This window comes from Mytilus galloprovincialis, chromosome 1 (genome assembly GCF_965363235.1).
Source record: "Mytilus galloprovincialis chromosome 1, xbMytGall1.hap1.1, whole genome shotgun sequence".
Taxonomy (NCBI): domain Eukaryota; kingdom Metazoa; phylum Mollusca; class Bivalvia; order Mytilida; family Mytilidae; genus Mytilus; species Mytilus galloprovincialis.
Window position 1 is genome coordinate 90,882,047 of NC_134838.1, and position 19,360 is coordinate 90,901,406.

The 19,360-nt window shown below is 31.6% G+C and overlaps 1 protein-coding gene across 4 annotated transcripts; it reads left to right on the forward strand.

Moving 5' to 3' along the window:
* The first annotated feature begins 622 nt into the window (after positions 1-622).
* On the forward strand, positions 623-18,636 carry LOC143044473 (uncharacterized). Of its 4 annotated transcripts, none has more exons than XM_076216523.1 (6): positions 623-699; positions 14,082-14,123; positions 14,561-14,815; positions 15,294-15,501; positions 16,388-16,520; positions 17,352-18,636. In XM_076216523.1, exons 2-6 carry the CDS (start codon positions 14,090-14,092, stop codon positions 17,670-17,672), a joined length of 951 nt encoding a protein of 316 aa, XP_076072638.1. In that variant the 5' UTR covers positions 623-699; positions 14,082-14,089; the 3' UTR covers positions 17,673-18,636. The 4 variants fall into 4 exon arrangements, with proteins under 4 accessions (XP_076072638.1, XP_076072653.1, XP_076072645.1 ...); XM_076216538.1 differs by lacking the exon at positions 623-699 and adding an exon at positions 937-1,081; XM_076216530.1 differs by lacking the exon at positions 623-699 and adding an exon at positions 6,093-6,204.
* Positions 18,637-19,360: the final 724 nt, after the last annotated feature.

Below are 19,360 nucleotides of genomic sequence, written 5' to 3' on the forward strand. Positions count from 1 at the left end.
GTTATATTTTGCCTGACTGATTTAATTGCTATTCTAAGCAGCAAAATTATTCTTCTAGCATTTCATTATAATAAAAAAACAAATTTGAAGAGCAATAACAATCAAAATTGAATTCCTTATTATCAGGAAGATCGTTGTTATAAAAGTATATTTAAATTACAAGCAGTCAAAGGAAAGGCGACCGAAAAAGGGGTCCATTTTTTACCTACATTTTCAAAAGTCACAAAAGAATACTTCCTTGTGCAATGAAATTTTTTTTACCAGCGATTTTCAATTTCGAAGTTTAAATTGGAAGGAACATTTCAATGAGAGATTACACATTCCTCTTCTTTTTTTTGGACAATAAATTACAATAAAAATCTCATATACATTTTATTAAAACTTGTTCAAAGTACTGTAAAAAAAGCTTCACTGTTGTGCATTGTTTCCCAAATTTTTATCAAAACGATACTGTTTTTTTTTAATTAAGAAAAAAAAAAACAAGTTACCGAGATTCGTATGCTTGAAAAATAGGTAACTGGACTCTCTTTGTGTCCATACTACAACAGGTATTTAAATCACTGAACCATTTCCCTTTGACACTGCATAAATAAAAAAAGAAAACGTAAATATATATATTTAACCAGATTAAAACCTTCCAGGTGTGGAATGAATTATATCGACTAGATCAGTTAAAAATGGAGTGAAATATAAACCGAGGTAAGTGAATCGTTGCTGTTTAAAAAAAATGGCTTTAAAATATATTTTTTCTCTTTTCTCTTAATTGATATTTTTAATATACCAGGGGCTTCACCTACCCCACACAACTCTCTCTATATATAAAGAGAGAGCTGTTTCATCTTGCATCATTACAAAGTAAATGTTTGCCATGCAGTGAAAAAACAAACAAAGCGTGTTAAAACCTAATTATAAGGTTTATTTCTATGAACTCTTGACTTAAACGGGGCTCGAGCTTCCTTTATGCTGGATCTTACCAAACGAATAAAAGAAGATGTTGGTGTTTACGTCAAGGTGACAGTAACTCAAACAACAAAAACAACCAGTGGACACCAAGAGGGCATCATCCAGTCTTCATTATTCTGTATGTATGTGTCTGTCCTATGTCAGGAGCCTGTAATTCATGCAGTGGTTGTCGTTTGTTTATGTGTTTCATATTTGTTTTTCGTTCATATTTTGTATATATGTTACAGTAAATAGGTGAAATTAGTAATTACAAGTAATTACTAAAATTTAGGAATTACATGTAATTCCCGTTGCACTTAGTAAATACTAGTAATTCCTGAATCTGTCCAGTTATTACCAGTTATTACTAATTTTTAAATGAATTTTTACAGCTATTTACTAACTGTTAAAACAATGTTGTAATGTGGTCAGCTGATAAAAAATCAGGGTAAATTTGATAAGAAGGTCAGTGAATATAATCAAAAAGGGATCATCCTTAAATATACTGTTTTGCTATATAAAAGAGGCATTAACTATGTAATACAAACAATTAAATATTATTTTTTGTTGTCGAATCAAATTATAATTCTCTTTTTGCAGATAAATTTAGTTTATTTTTTTTTAAAATAAGCTAAGAAACATGGCTAATGAGTTATTCACTTGCAAATGACTAGTTCAACCTTAATGTAACTGTTTAGCTGGAGATGGGTTACACATGTATTCAGCTGTTACAGTGCTTATCCAGTGACCTTTGGGGTATCACAATAGCAATGGCCAAAACAGTTTACCAAATTGCAGTTAGATTTCTTCTCCAACTAACTGATCAACTGGTAAAATGTTTTAGCAGATTGCTCAAGTGAAATGTTGTTAGTATGAAGTGAGTGCTGCAAATTCAAAAGTAATACTTACCATCCAGATCCAGTTAGTTGATATCTTTGTAATTCTTTTCAAACACAATAATGACTTACAATAGTATGAGTCACTGAATAAGAAGGTCTAATATTGACAAGGAAACTTCTATCATAAATAGATTTTGTAAATAAATAGTTCAAAACATTGTTTTGTAAGTCTATAATTTATAGCTCCGTTTTCCAACAACAAGTTATTGCATAATTGTAATTTGGATTTTTTTTTCTAAAGCAATTACTTATCTGCTACCATTAAAGGGAAATAATTTACATTACTGAAAATCAGCAAAATGTTGTCACAATTTTTGTCTGACAAATATTAACTTTCCTCATTTAATTTGTTTGTAACATTACTTTTATGATTATTAAACTTTTATCCTCTGTTTTGAAAAGAAACAATGAAATTTATTTTTAAGATGATTAAAATTTTGAAAAAAAAACTGTTAAAAACTTATTACTGAAAACATTCCAAGTTCTATAAATCATACAAATTCCCCTGTAAATTAAGAAAGTATCACCAGTCCAGTAGTCAGTAATTTTATTTTGACATGAATTTTTATTGATATGGTAAAATTATAAATTAACAGCTGTTTTGCCAAACTTTGCATTGTTCAAAGTACTAATTATATAAGGATTCCCTAATATGGAGCACAAGATAACTTATAAGCAGTATTTGGCAAAACCTTTGTAATTTGTGTCCTAAATGCCTTTCAACTTCCTCCTAATTTGGCAATGCGTTTTTTTTTATTCAAGTCGTATTGATGATTTTTTTTGTAGGCAAAATCAGAAGCCTGGTATCATTGATTAATTTTTTAGTGTACAATAACTCAATAAAAATTATTTCCCTTTAATGCCAGCAGATCAGTAATTTGTATAGAAAATATTATACGAATCATAATTACAAAATAACTTTGTCTTAGAAGACAAAGCTATAAAATATACATCTACAAAACAATGGTTTGAACTATTTATTTATAAAATCTATTTATGATAGAAGTTTCCATGTCAAAATTAGACCTTCTTATTCAGTGACTCATACTATAGTAAGTCATTTTTGTGTTTGAAACGAATGACAAAGATATCAACTAACTGGATCTGGATGGTAAGTATTACTTTTGATTTCACAGCACTTACTTCATACTAACAACATTTCACTTGAGCAATCTGCTAAAACATTTTAACAGTTGATCAGTTAGTTGGAGAAGAAATCTAACTGCAATTTGGTAAACTGTTTTGGCCATTGCTATTGTGATACCCCGAAGGTCACTGGATAAGCACTGTAAAAAGTATAGAGTGTCAACATTGAAAGTAAAACAAAAGGGATGAACCATTTGGTTGACTGGTTCGATCCACGAAAATATCATTATTATACATGTACCTGCACTATTAACGGTCTTGTAATAACATGAGTAACATGACAAGTGCCACGAGTGGAGCAGGACCTGTTTACCCTTCTGGAGCACCTGAGATCACCCCCAGTTTTTGGTGTGGTTCGTGTTGCTTATAGTCTTTATGTTTCCATGTAGTGTGTTGTGTACTATTATTTGTCTGTTTGTCTTCCCCCCTTTATGAGCCACGGCGTTGTCAGTTTATTTTCCTTTTATTTAGTTTGACTGTCCATTTTATATAGTATTTTTTACTACCCTTTTTGACATACATTTTAACTTACACTTTGATATCAAACATACCTAGAAAAATCATATTGCATATTGATGCGATCTGTTTATATTCATATAATTGCTAATATCTGTTTGCTAGTATATGATCGTTTGCAGTCTTCTGAGGTCATCTCGATAATTAATAATATGATGTTTAAACGAACCTACACACGAAATTTTGATACATATTATCGCTTTTATGCATTGTCAATTGTTTATTTTAGACGTTTTGTAATTTGGATATAAGTATAAGTATATTATAAATCAAATATGAGGATTTTAGTCAAGTCCGTGAACATGAATTTGACAGCTAGTGCCATTTAACTGTCTTAAACATGTTTTTTGAAAATGCACAACGAGAAAGAAAAAAAGAAAAATAAATTGAACGGAAACCAGTTTTGGGACGAACGGACATACGTACTTACAGACGGACAAGGGTAAACCTTAATGCCTCCATTATTTCTTATGTCAAGTTGGTCTGAATAATATGCAGAGTATGACGTATAGAGATTTTAATTTTATTATGAATAATCAAGATCTTATAACCAAAGGAGAAGGTTCACAAAGGGTTAAAATTGGCCCTAAATGTTTGATGGTTTTTAATCCGGCCAAAATATTACAAATTTTACATAGAAAAACTTGTGATAATACTATTCTGACAAACTTTTTTTTCGGCAGCTTTCTTGTAAAAAATTTAAAGCTATGACCCCTTTATAAATAAACATTATTTGTATTTTAGGTCAATTTTGGTAAAAAACATTCCATGATCTTAATTGTTTCTGGCATAATTAACTTTGGTCGCCATCCACAATAAAAAAAAAAAAATATTTTGACGAATTCTATATCATGTATATCAAAATTGGAATCTTTTGGTTACAAAACATTTTGGATCTTAGATGGCGGCCAAGGTTTAAGCTTTTAGGTCCGAAAATTGCACCAAAGTCATCATATTTTGACAAAATGTCCCAAATGGACTTACTTTGACGAATATTATGTAAAGAACTGATATATTTAGCCTTAAGGCTTTTGAAATAGACCCATTTACGAAACAAATTTGACCTTTATGGTGTTTTATGATAAAGTTGATATTATAGGCCATTGTGTGCTACATGTATAAGTAAACCTTGATTATTCATAATAAAATTAAAATCTCAATTGGGTATCATTGTCTTGCATATTGCAAATGAGTTTTAGCGAGTTTCAAAAATTATAAAACAATCATTTTCCAGTTTCAATTCACAAACATAAATATAGAACATGTTACAATCTTTGACTCCATTACCTCCAAAGTAATCCCTACAATCCTTACCCCGTTACTTTCTTATTTAGTATCTTGAATCATGTCTCAAATTTAACATGTTTAATACAAAATATCAAGTTAGTAAATAGGTGTAAAAATGACTAAAAAAATCAGTAAATACCTGTAATCACTGAAACAATCAGTAAATACATGTAATTACTAAATTGGTTAGTAATTACAGGTATTTACTAAATAGTTCAGTAATTACGTGTAATTCCTAATTTCACCTATTTACTGTAACATATACATTAGGCCGTTAGATACTCGTTTGAATTGTTTTACATTGTCATTTCGGGGCCTTTTGTAGCTGACTTTGCCGTATGGGCATTGCTCATTGTTGAAGGCCGTACGGTGACCTATAATTGTTAATTTCTGTGTCATTTTGTTCTCTTAGTTTAAACATATTTGTTTATAGTGGATTGGGAAACAAGTTTTGCAACTTATATTAATCCCTTTCCACTTTGCGGGTGCGAGTGCTGCCTTGTAGCGGCATTAGCCTGCTCTTTTTCGAAATCTACAAGGGTGTCTTTAACGTGCAAGAGATATGTCTCTCTCTTAACACGGGTCAGCCATTTATCGTCCCCGTCCGACGGACTATCATCGTTTCCTCAAGATCATACTCGCAAATGGTGTCAAGGAAGAGCCGAAAATTAAGTCCCTGAAATTTTCATCCCAGACGGGAATCGAACCAGGAACCTTTGTGTTAGTAGTCCAATGCACTAACCACTACACCACGGCTCTCTTTTGGAGAGTTGTTTCATTGGAAATCTTACCACATCTTCTTTTTTTATATTTAAGAATAGACAGTTGTTTATCAAGTTTAAAGCTCCACTTAATAAAGAACTCACCAAGAAATTATAAATTAACCACTGACGAAGTTCGTGATGGGTCAAGCTTCAATCGTCATTTCAACTATAATATAAAGCATTGTTTGTGTCCCACCGCTGGAAGAATGGGTCATTATGTGCGACCACCATATTAAAAAAAATAAATATATACGCCACAAGATCATATTTCAAATTGTTTAAAAAACACGATTTGTTTTGTATCAAAATAAGAAATAGTTGACAGATGTAAAACACATAATTGGGCTGTACATTGATCGAATATGATACCCAAAACGTGACCGTGTATTTACATTTTTTGTTTAAAATAGTTTTGATAAATGACACGTTAAATTAAATGCCTTGCCTCTCCATAATGTTTTCAATTTCTTTAAAAATACACGTCTTTAGATATTTACATATACAAAGTACTCTAAATAACGAAAGCTCGTGCATAAAAATAATGGAACTTATACAGTATATATGAAATATATTTCTAAATATTTGGGAAGATAAGCTGTGGCTACTCGATCATATCTGACCTCAAAAACAGACAACTCGTAAAAATTAAGGTTAGAAGAACAGTCAACAAATTGTCATGGATATATATTCATATACATTCATACAGTTGTATAAATATCATTTATCGGGTCTAACTAAAATGTAGCTTGTAATTTCAACATTTGCATCCCAAATCTTTAATTGCGCTTTTTAAATCAAGGTTCATTGAAATTCAAGTGTTTTATGGTGATCTCGATAACATAAGTATTGTTTACTTACCTTTATGTAAATAAAAGGAAAGATAGGGATATGTAATTTTTGTGTGAAAGTTGTTTAGAGATAACTTTACGTTGGCGAGGTAACAATGCTATTTGGTTTAATGGCTACCTACGTGCATTTGGTACATTATAATGGCGAATATAAATGGACGTTTTATTCTTCCTTCTAACAGGTAATTTTAAAACTTGTTTATAAGATGGTTTTGGTTAAGCAATTTTTAAATAGTTTTACCTTGTATAGTAAGGAATTAGTTGAATACAATCTGCTTGAACATTCAACGATTCGGTTGTTACACTTTTAGTAATGTACTATTAAGTATCATCATTGTATTTATTTTTAAACTTCCGGTTTTGAAAAGAACTAGAAATTATTCATATCGCTTAAATAAAAAGAACAGTGCCAATTGATCAAACCTCCACAGCTAAAATGTGTGTTGTGATTACCGTGTTACAGTTATATAATTCAAATGAATTCTTATAATACATTTAGAAATAATTACTTTAAAAATTTACGTAAATAATTTGGTTTGTCACAATCTGTCCATTAGGCAAATTTTAAAACAAATAAAGTCGAGTGCTCCAAATTATCTTCACTTAGGGATTAACAAGGGATAAACATAAGATATAAAATGTTTACAGTTTGGTAAACCAATAATGTATTTGGTTGTGAATTCATGTACGTGCATGAAAGAAAGTACATACACTTATTTTGATATTCTACACATGCTTTTACATATTCCACGAAACAATAAGATATGTTACAACAACATCGTAATTATAGAGCTTTCTCTGAAAACCGAGTTTAATTTTGGCAATAACAATTTTTGAATGTTCTCATCAGGATATAAAAAGCCATTGCTTAATTTTTTTTATCAAAAATAACCCTTTTCAGTTACATTATTACGCTCAGTAATAAAAAAACAAGAATGTAAAATTGAGAATGGAAATGGGGAATGTGTCAAAGAGACAACAACCCGACCAAATAAAAAACAACAGCAGAGGGTCACCAACAGGTCTTCAATGTAGCGAGAAATTCCCGCACCCGGAGGCGTCCCTCAGCTGGCCCCTAAACAAATATATACTAGTTCAGTGATAATGAACGCCATACTAATTTCCAAATTGTACACAAGAAACTAAAATTAAAATAATACAAGACTAACAAAGGCCAGAGGCTCCTGACTTGGGACAGGCGCAAAAATGCGGCGGGGTTAAACATGTTTGTGAGATCTCAACCCTCCCCCTATACCTCTAACCAATGTAGTAAAGTAAACGCATAACAATACGCACATTAAAATTCAGTTCAAGAGAAATCCGAGTCTGATGTCAGAAGGTGTAACCAAAGAAAATAAACAAATGACAATAATACATAAATAACAACAGACTACTAGCAGTTAACTGACATGCCAGCTCCAGACTTCAATTAAACTGACTGAAAGATTATGATTTCATCATATGAACATCAGGCACAATCCTTCCCGTAAGGGGTTTAGTATCATACCATCATAACATATATGAGAAGAACATAACCCGTGTCATGCCAACAACTGTTTTTAGAATAAATGTGTTTAGTTCCGATGCAAAGACCTTATCAGTGACTCAATATTAACGCCAAAATATGCAATCTTTAATGACTTGACAACAGTATCGTAATTATATCCCTTCTTAATAAGTCTATTCAAAGGTTTTGTAAGTTTCTGAGGTGAATACTGACACCTTTGTGCTTTATAAAGAATATTACCATAAAAAATTGGATGTGAAATACCTGAACGTATTAGAAGTCTGCATGTTGAGCTATATTTACGAATGATGTCTTTATACCGATGTACACCGATGTGTCCATCGTACACGGATGCCCCATCCGCACTATCATTTTCTATTTTCAGTCGACCGTGAAAATTGGGTAAAAACCCTAATTAGGCATTTGAATTAGAAAGATCATATCATAGGGAAAATGTGTACTAAGTTTGAAGTTGATTAGACATCAACTTCATCAAAAACTACTTCGACCAAAAACTTTAACTTAAGCATGAAGCAGGACAGACGGACGGACGCTAAGACCAGAAATCATAATTCCCATACATGGGGCACAAACACAAATGACAAAAAAAATCATACAGTCTTTTTCCTTTTAGTATTTTTTCAAATAGTCTATTTGATTCAAATACCAGTATTACACACTTCAGCACAGTTTTTTCCCTTACTCAGTTAGAGACTGGTTCTTAACTGGACAAACTGACTTGTCGCCCCTGCCAAGCATGACAAGTTGAAAGTTGAGGCTTTAAAACTAGCTTTAACTGAATAAATACATTTATTTAGCCGAACAAAGCAATATTCGTACTCGATAGATTTGAAAAACTTGCAGATTACACACAAATAGATTTGCCTTTTTCGAAGGGAGATAAGTCGTACAAATGAATCTTTACTTATAGAATCAATTACGTAGTTTAAAGAGACCATCGATGACATTCCCCTAAAAAAAGCGAATTTAATACAATTTTATCAATTTAGAGAAAGATGCAAAGGAAACCAAACGACAAATAGAAAAATGAAATCTCAATGATTAACAAAAGAAATTTAGTCTAATATATTAATATATTAAAAAACTCAAAAACAAAAACCAACACTTTGTTGATTAACTTTAGAAAACACTCAATTTTGGCCGAGTAATTCTGTGAAAGTTATATTCAATAATTATAGTGAATATCTATTGACAAAACATGTAAAACAATCAACAAGTTTTGATGCATAAGAACACCAATGATGTCATTTACGACGTCATGATTGTGCACTCTTATGAGATAATTTTGATTTACTTTAAGGCTAGTAATTTTAAAACCTTTTGTTTCTAGCGACATTGGTTAAATGCAAGGACCATAATGTTCCCTTAGCTAGAATGTCTGAGCCAAACATTTATATATAAATACATTTTGATCAAAGGGTGTGGCCAATTTTTTTCAGAAGAGAAAGTTTTTACAATATCAAAACAGGCGATGGGGATAGAATTCTGTAAAGTATTACACTTTTGAGACTGTCGAACTAGTTCAAATGAACATCAGACAGAGAAGGCGCCTAGTTTATCTAAATTTTCATAACTAAGATTATAACTTTGGGTTTTGCATACATAATTATAAAAAAGAATGTGAAGGGCCAATGTAAATCCTTCATGACATTAGTTCCGTCCTTTCTGAATTCATTTCATCCTATAAAAAGTCACGATATTTAAAGGATTTTAATAGTGTAAATGTTAAAAATATAATAATATAAATATGAGCACTTGTTTTAAGTTTTTGGTGGGGTTCGTGTTAATCAGTCTATAGTTTTCCTATGTTGTGTTTTATGTTTTGTTGTTTGTCTGTTTGTCTGTTTGTCTCTGTCGTTTTTAGTTATGGCATTTTCAGTTTATTGTCGACTTATAAGTTTTAATATCCATTTGTTACCTTTCACCTCTCTTTTATAATTACATGGTATATGATACGTAACAGAATATTAAGGTAATATCAGTAGATCAGAAAACATTTCAATCAAATAAAATAAACAGTCAAACTTCAGAGACCAAACAACACATCACTTGATAGACATTTCCCAAAAGAAGATACGTACTTGATATATTCTTTGTAATCTTTCCGGAATTTTCTCAATAAAATATGTAACAAAATAAACTCATTTTTGTCAAAATCTAACATTTCCTTTTAATGTATTAAAATTGAAAATCCGCATTGTTATACCAAAAATTATAATGAACAGGAAACTTTTTTTGGTCCTTTCCGTAATGGTGATGTTCTTACATAATGCATCCCATTTATCAGTTGGTTATCCATGCTATCGCTTTAGAAGTTCAGTGGTCTTCGTGTACCTTGATAATCAAATGATCAAGATTTAAAGAGTGAAGGGTTGAGATATATATAAAAAAAAAATATATAACCCGCGTCCTTTTACTGTCCGAAGCTAGCAAACTCGTCAGCGATTGTCTCGTCTCGTCTCAATAATATTTTTTTTCGTTTTATAATAGTTTGTGGTGACGAAAGATCTTTGAGTATTTCTTTTTAAGTAAGCCTTTATTTTGTAGACTCGGGATTAGTTTAAGCAGGACAAACTGTTTTGACACCTATCCTTATTTGAAAACCGTATGTTGCCCTTTTAACGTCATTAAACAGGGAAATGTTAGGTTCAAATAATTCCATATTTTGGTATGTTAAATAATAAAAGTGATTTTGTAGCTGGGAAACTTTCACTGCAATAAAACGAAAAAAGATTAGGAAATTGAAACCAATATTTATTTCATTTTATCTTAATGATCAAGAACTTTATTGGGTTTTAAAGCTCTTTATAGCATCATAAATATAAAGTGACCTTTAAGTTAAAATAACGAACAATTTGGCCAAGTTAACCAAGCAAGATCGTAAGTATTGCTCCTTTCTATATTTTTTTTATTATCTACTGGATAAAACAATATGTGGTTAAATTGACCACCAGAGTCTAGAAACGGTTTTATCAAAGTAACGTAAAAAATTACCTTTGTTCAAAGACGTGCAGATTTTCGGGTAAACCCAATAGTGTTTGTAAAAATATTGTGACCATTATAATCGTCTTGCATTAAGTTGTGCGCTTTTAGTATGTTTTGTTTTGAAGGGCTTTTAATGAGGGGGGGGGGGAGGGAAGAGGCGTTGTACCTTTGATTTCTTTAATGAAGTGCACGTAGAAATTATTTTGACATGATCGAACAAACAATATCCTTCTATTTCATTCGCTGCCATGAATTTCACCTAACAATCCCTTAAATTTTACGTCCCAAATTACTCAAAATGTGTATGCGTACAATAGAAACTCTCAAAGATTGTATCTTAAAGCCGAACGGAAGAGTTCCAAGTAGCCATACTAATTTTCCTAATTAAACCTGCTGAGGTTTGGGAATAGAAACTTTAGGGAGGACTAAGATATATTCGCCTTGTTAGGTTGATGTCTTGTTGATATATATATATACTACGAATCTCCTTATATTCATATTTGAAAAGTTTGTGTAGTTTCAATGATTATACTACTATTGTTTAAAGAATGTAGTAAATGTTACTTGCCTTTCCTTTTTGTGTAGGCATATCAAAGTTAAAAAACCAATTAAACCCATGTGTATTTCTCTCTGCAAATAACTATTTTACTATACAAATAAGGCGTACAGATAAACCGAAACAATATTCATATACATGAAGCAAACAAATTTCATCTCCTGATATCCTGCTTCTGTTGCGATTCAAATAACGGTTGACGTCACAATTTATTTTAGGGCCGCTCTTCGCAGTCCGCGTCTTAGCAATGTCGATTTTTTTACAACAGTGTACGTTAATAAAAAAAAGTTTATACGCATTTGGATTTTTTTCCCAAAATTTTTCAAATGACTCGTAAAGGAAATGGAGGTAACATGTTATCAATTCGGATATTCAAATAGAATGAAATTCAAAACAGTGTGGCTGTGGCCATTGATTGACACATTAAATTCATCCATTGACTGGGACAATTTACATGAACGTTTGTCTGTAACGACCACTGTTCACGACGTACCTACGATAGACATTTAAACTGTGGGGTCACCAAAGGTTTCTTAACGCCTTTAATTATAAAATAATTCAAAAAATTAATCAGGAATAACCTTTATGTTTTGATTTATATAATTGATATAAATCAAAACATCGTGTTATTTCTGATTAGTTTTTCGAATTACTTTATTAAGGTGTTGAGAACCTTTGGTGACCCCATAGTTTAAGTGTCTTTAAAAAGTACATAGTGAGCAGTGGTCGTTACATACAAACGTTCACCTAAATTGTCCCAATTAATGGATGAATTTAATGTGTCAATCAATGGCCACAGCCACACTGTTTTGAATTTCATTCTATGTCACATGACTTTTTCGAGCATCTAACAATTAAATGATTAATTATAGAAGTTATAGACAAAGTTAAGTTTTGCTTTGTAATGCAACCATTATACACATAGCCAAACTGCATTAATTTCTCCGTTACAACAATTATTTTATCTTTAAATAAAAGGAATAACAAACAGACGTCATAGAAATGTAAACACAAATATTAATTTTCTTCTGGATTATTTGTATTTAGGTTGACATTTGAGTGGTATAATAATTTATCATATGATTTAAAGATGGACATATTAGATTCTCTAATCCCGTACACTCGTTTGAAACTGATAACGTCGGTCATATCCACCAGTTTAAAGGAAGATCAAAACTTAAAAGGTTTTTAAAATATGTGAAATGTAAATTACTGCTTATTGTACACCATAACGATAAAATAGCAAAGAATGTATATTTATTACAAAAAAGCATCCTATATATATTTTAAGCAAATCTGTCAGAAATAATAATTTTTATATATAGAACGGCGCCTAAGACAAAACTGGTATACATTTGTTTAAAAAAGCTCCCCTCAAAGGGTGACTGGAAAATAGAAATTATATCACTTTGTTCTTCCGACCGACAGTAGAACCCTTGGCAAAGTGGGGCGTCCATTTGGCTGAGCATGCAGCAACGTACAGTCAAAAATATAAGACAACAACTTAATTAACGCTCCATTTCGATATTTTAATTATTTTGGCTTTGTCATTCAAGAGTAACTGAACTTCAACCGTAAGAATTAATGTTTATTTTCACAAATCGAAGAAAAATTCAGTATTCTTGAACTGATTTTCTCCAATGTTGTAGGAAGCTCCTTCGTGATTTTAGATTTGTCGGTTTGTAGTTCTAGAGTAACGGAACTTGAATTGTTACATTTAGTGATATTTGTAACCAATCGTACACTAACTCTAGTATTCCTGGATTGATTTTGATTTCTTCGAAGTTTACATTACTGTGGAGTTTGATGAAGGCAAGTTCCTGTTGAAAAATAATAAAAAAAATAATTTATTTTTTATTTTCAGCGAAACAATATTATAAATTAAGACTTTAACTTGACTAAATGTGCTTAAAATTCTTAGTCTTCACATTTTAAACTTATCGGAGCTTTGATATGGGAATTCAGAATATCACACAATAACGTAAATATGTATTTGGTTTAGTTCATTATATATTTAATGCCAAAGTTGACTGTAATTTACCGATGCTCATTTCTCACAAATCTGCATATATGCAAATAATGGTAAAGAACTTAAAATGAGGGATTCGCGTGAAATCGGCAAAGTGTGAGAACAGAAGTGCCGACTGGATTTACCTTACCTGTTGTTTATGCATCACCAGCCATCCAGGTCTACGTTAATTCATAAAATGGAAAATAATCGGTAATCAATTCAGAGATAAAATGATTAGTTTGGTATCGGAAGATATCAGACCGCAAATACATGTACGACACCAATAAGAAAGACACATCGAATCGGTTCTAGTGAGGGGTTTAGCTAGCACTATACCAGGTTCAATTTACCCTTCATAAGGAAAATGTCTATACTTAGGCAGGAAGCTTAAGAAGGCAGTTGTTTTCCATTCGTTTGATGAGTTTTAACTGTTGCCATTTATTAATGGACTTTCTGTATTAAATTTTCCTTGGAGCTCGGTATTTTTGTTATATTTTATACGTCATCGGCCTGTCGACCATTAAACTTATGTAGAATTATGTGGATTAGAATTATTTAACATATTTATCTATATTTTTATAAACCCTTTTCCATTCCAGAATTAAGAATGACATCACCAACGTACAGTCCATTTTTCAGTGGTAAGTATACAGAAATAACTTTAGATAATTTATACATAGTAACGACCTATCATGTTTAAGTAGGATAGACGCCCGCGAAAACATTATCTAGCTTAAGTTTTCGACTGAGTGTCATTTCTTAAAAATGCGAGATCGATACCTTTCTTATAATTATACTTATATACAATATATACAATATTCAGAGACAATACAATGTTCACGCTTTTGGTTTTAATGTAGCGACTGTCATACTAGTGTGAGTTTTCAATAAGCTAGGTATACAAGCAGGATTAATCCACCATATTCTACATTAAGGAAATGACTGTACCTAGTCAGGAATAGGACAGTTTTTTCCCGTTTGTTTGAGCATTTGATTTTGTCATTTGATAAATGATTTTCCAGTTTTAATTTTCTGTTGGAGTTTGGTATTTTTCATTGTTTTAACTTTCTTTTTTTAGATTCATGTGTTTCATTCAATAAAGGAAACTGCGAACCTTTCACCAGACTAATCGATCCATGTAGTTGTACAAAATACTTTCAGTGCGTGAATAAGGAGGTTATTCCCCGAGAGTGTCCGAAAGGTACTGCATATGATCACACAGTACCAGTGGTATCGAGTGCGTATTGTACAAATGAAGCAAATATCATTATTCAACAGATATGCACACAAGACACTCCTTGGGCAAGGTGTAAAGTGACGGCCAATGTATCAGGTATTTTAATAATTTTCAACCTCAATGTGCATAAAAAGAATACTTCTGAATAAAGGACGAACATACATTACCTTCTTCATTACACAAATGACAAATTCTTTAAAACTATCATGATTTAACAGTGACATTTTTTCATTAGATTTCAAAACTGAATATTGTATTAATTATAAATAAGAAAATGTGCTATGTTTGCCAAATGCGATAACTCTCCATTCAAGTCATAATGTATAAAAAGTTAACCATTATATGTCAAAGTACAGTCTTCAACAAGGAGCGTTATCTTACACCGAACAGCAAGACATAAAGGCTTACAAATAACAATTATTATTGTAAAACTGCAAATACAACTACACTCCACCACCTAGGATTGATATTGAACACTTTGTTCAAAAACTCGTTTTTACGGGATTTGTGGCGGTAAAGAATCAATACGTAAACTTGTATTCATATTGAAATATAACTATTTTGCTATTTCTAGATTCTGAATTACTCAAAATTCAAGCAAGATGCACAGGTACAACAGCAGGTACAACTATAGGTCCTTTACAGAACAATTCAAATGTGGGCGCCATTGTAGGCGGCATTGTTGCTGGACTACTTGTTGTGATACTTTTGATAGCTGCATATATTCTTTATAAAAGAGGATATGTGCCATCACTTACTTTAAAAAAGAAAAGATTGCAGAGGTAATTACTGATCTCGCTTTGTCTTACTAGAGTTACGAGGTATTTGTTTTTTTCACATATTGCACAATAACCTGCTCTCGGAATTAGTATAAGTAAGCAAACTTTCAATTTTGGAAAGTTTTCTTATTTGTTGTGTTTGGATATTTGTTTTTTGGGTACCACGTGGACCATATACTTGGACCAAGTGTCTTCACACCTCTTTCTGTTGATGGGATTGCTCATAGTAATATCCATTTATATTGTGACAATTTACATGTTTGCTATTCCAGACATGGATTTCGACGTCACCAAATGTAACTTATCATCAAATTTGACTAGCCAAAAGGAACGACGGTGCAACACATTGAAAAGGAAATGACAACCCTCGCGCAGCACATAAGTTAATCCCCTGGTTTTTGTAGGATTCGTGTTGCTCAATCGTCGATTTCTATAAAACATTGTTTGTTTTGTTAAAGTCTAGTAATTTTAGACTGTCCCTTTGGTATCTATAATAATTGTTAATTTTTCAGACAACATTTATACGACTGTCAAGGATGGGAAATATTATGATGTACTGTTGTCCACCAACCCGTCCACATATAGCACAATACTAGACACGTTTTGTTTTAACTATTGCGTTCTACAATAATTCGATTTATTCCTTTGAAACACGAATATGCATATGAAGAGCATATCAATCCTTCCGAAAAAATTTGAGTTAGATTTTTAAATCAAATGAATAATTATAAATATTCAAGTTACTTAACGAATTACCTTATTTAATAGTAAATTGATCTTAGAAATATGTACGATCACGATACCTGCTTATAAAGTTGTCAAGGCGTAAGTACATATAATTCATTGCATGCATGTTTGTTTGTTTAACATTTATTACATACTATTTAAGCAAACACCCACTTCATAATCAACCATCAATAACAAATCCTCAGTACTTTGGTCAGCCAGGAATGCACATGACTATTGGTGACCATCGGGATCACGACATATATGAAGAATATGCCACTATTGATGATACTGGGGTAGGTTTATCTGATACAATTATTCCCATTATGTTAAACCTTCATAGGGTAATTCTGAAAAGTAAAATCACAAAAATACTGAACTCCGAGGAAAATTCAAAACGGAGTCCCTAATCAAATGGCAAAATCAAATAATAAAACACATCAAACGAATGGACAACAACTGTATTATTCCTTACTTGGTACAGGCATTTTCAAATGTAGAAAATGGTGTATTGAACCTGGTTTTATAGCGCTAAACCTCTCTAAAACATTCTATAGTGTCAGCAGTGCCTGTTCCACTAGAGATCTGTTGATTAATCAATTCAGCTATAAAACATCATACAGTTGTCTCCCGTTAAACGTTAATGAATTTCTAAACCATCTGTACATGTAAATTATCTGAATATTATGAAGGTAGTTAATTTTGAACTAAAAGCACACCAACCAAGACAAAGGGGTAGCCATTCCATATAAAACAGTAACAAATATAATATTACACATGACAATGTATACAACTATAAAGACAACCAAACCAGCAGCGGTAGTTATACCGGTATTCAGGCGTGTTTCTAGAAGCAAGGCATTATTTAAAATATCAAAATACTTTGAGTGTATGCAAATAGGTATGTGCTAGCCTACTTCTTTTTCTTTAAAATAAGTCGCATTCGTAATTTTAACGAATCCATGTTTTTCTAAGTATTTTCCATAAACACATATTTTCTTTACATATTAAGAACGGTTAACTATTTGTTTGTTGTTATGTTACTGTTTCATTCACAAATACCCGCTACAATCTCTTTAAATTCATGTAGTTTTTATTGTAAAAATGATCTTTTATCATTAATTTAGGATGATCCTCATTTGCCCGAGAGAGCACCTCGTCTACCAGAGAGGCCACCGTCCCTTCAATCAAACGGAACTAATAGTGGTGATCGAAAGATATCTGTGACTTCCGTTCAATCATACATGGAACCTTCACCCACACTCAAATATGGGTTCACTAATCGTGGATTAAATATTTCAGAAGAAAATACGGATTCGAACGGGAATGATCGATTTTACACTGAGATTTTTCCAGACCCGCCATCAAACGGACACATTCAATTCACTCATTTGCATAATCAACCGGAAGAAGAAATTTCACCCTATGATAATTCACTTCATGTATAAGTGTTAGAAGGGAGATAAATACATGTTTTTGTGCAATATGTGCCAGATATTTAAAAAAAAGCATATCAAATTAAAATTGTGATAATACGAGTATATAATGATTGTTATTGTACTGCTTTGATATTTGTCTGTTTCTTGTTTGTGTTTGTATTGTTCATCATGAGTATAACAAAATTGATAAAAAGACTTTTTTCCTTTTTTCTGGTATTTAATCAAATGAAAAATGTCTCATTTGAACTTATTTAGTCACCAATTTATACATGTATCAGCCCAATGAAACAACCCGTTTTAGTATCATGCTTTGCGTTCACGAAATGGTTAAATGTTTGAAATGGGATAATTTTTTGTCACTTGAAATTTGAAGTTCTTCAAACTCAAAATTTGCTTTAAATTACCGATGCATAGAGGTTTCATTTAAAAAAAAATGCAAATTTCTGTATTTCAAATTTCAAACCATAAAGTTTAAGAACGTATTCTTTGACAATTGGTCTGTTGTCCACATCAGTTGAATAATACTGAAAACAAAAAAATATGAAAACGAGCTAAATCTGAATACATAATTTTTATTTGTTGTGATATCTTGATAAAAGTACAGTTGTAACAAAGTCATACTTGGTTTCTTAAGAATTCAGGAAAGTATCCTATGAAAAAACAACAGTTTATGATTTGCTTGAAGCATGTATGTATGTATTTAAAGTCTTAGCCTGCCAAATAGTTTTGACAATCTATATGAAGTCTAAAGCAGTTAAAGAACTTTGTTTTAAGAAAATAATAAAAATACGAAAACGAACGAGTTCTGATGTTATCGTTTCATGTAGTGAGTTCTGGTCAATGTTTTAATTGTAAAATACTATGTTTTTTGTTAGATATCGAGAATGTATTTCAATTTCGAACAAGTACTCTACAGTTTATTATTATGTGATATCTTGCATAATGTTTGTTTGCCTTGATATAAAAAAATAAATGAATAAAAACACACAGCACAAACAAAACTAATCTAAGCCCCTGTACCATAACAAAAATAAAATAAACAACCACAAAAAAAATAATGAAATTTAAAACTCCTTAAACCAAGAAAGCATTTAGGGGGACGCTTACCCTGTCTGTGCATCCGACCTCGCTCCTTAAAGTTGTAGTTCATGCGATTCCCTCAGTTTTTGTTTGTCTGTTTGATTTGTTTCTCAATCGATTTAAAAAACAACGTTTGTTGACTTAATTGATTACGGTCGCATTCAACCGACAGTTGTCGAAACATAATTTTTGATGTCCGAACAACCATTGTTGTCCTATTTTACTCCTTTTGGAGCACCTGAGATAACCTGTAGTTATTGGTGCGGTTCAAATTACACAGTTCTTATTTTTCTATGTTATATTTTGTGTACTGTTTGTCTTATTTTTAGCCATGGCGTCATCCGTTTATTTTCGACTTATGAGTTCAAAATTTACCTTCGGTATCTTTTGACTCATTTTTACACGTTTACTATTTAGAGTGATGAAATGCCAAAAAAAAAAAGTAAGATTAAACACTGAATTTCCTTAGCATCTTGTGTATATCCGTTTAACATTTTATTTTCCAAAATAGCGCTTCTGTGTAACACAGAATATTTTATACCTTTCTTGATTTCTGTATATTGGCTAATAAAAGATATCATAAAGGTACACCAAGTACATATTTTAAGATATAAAGC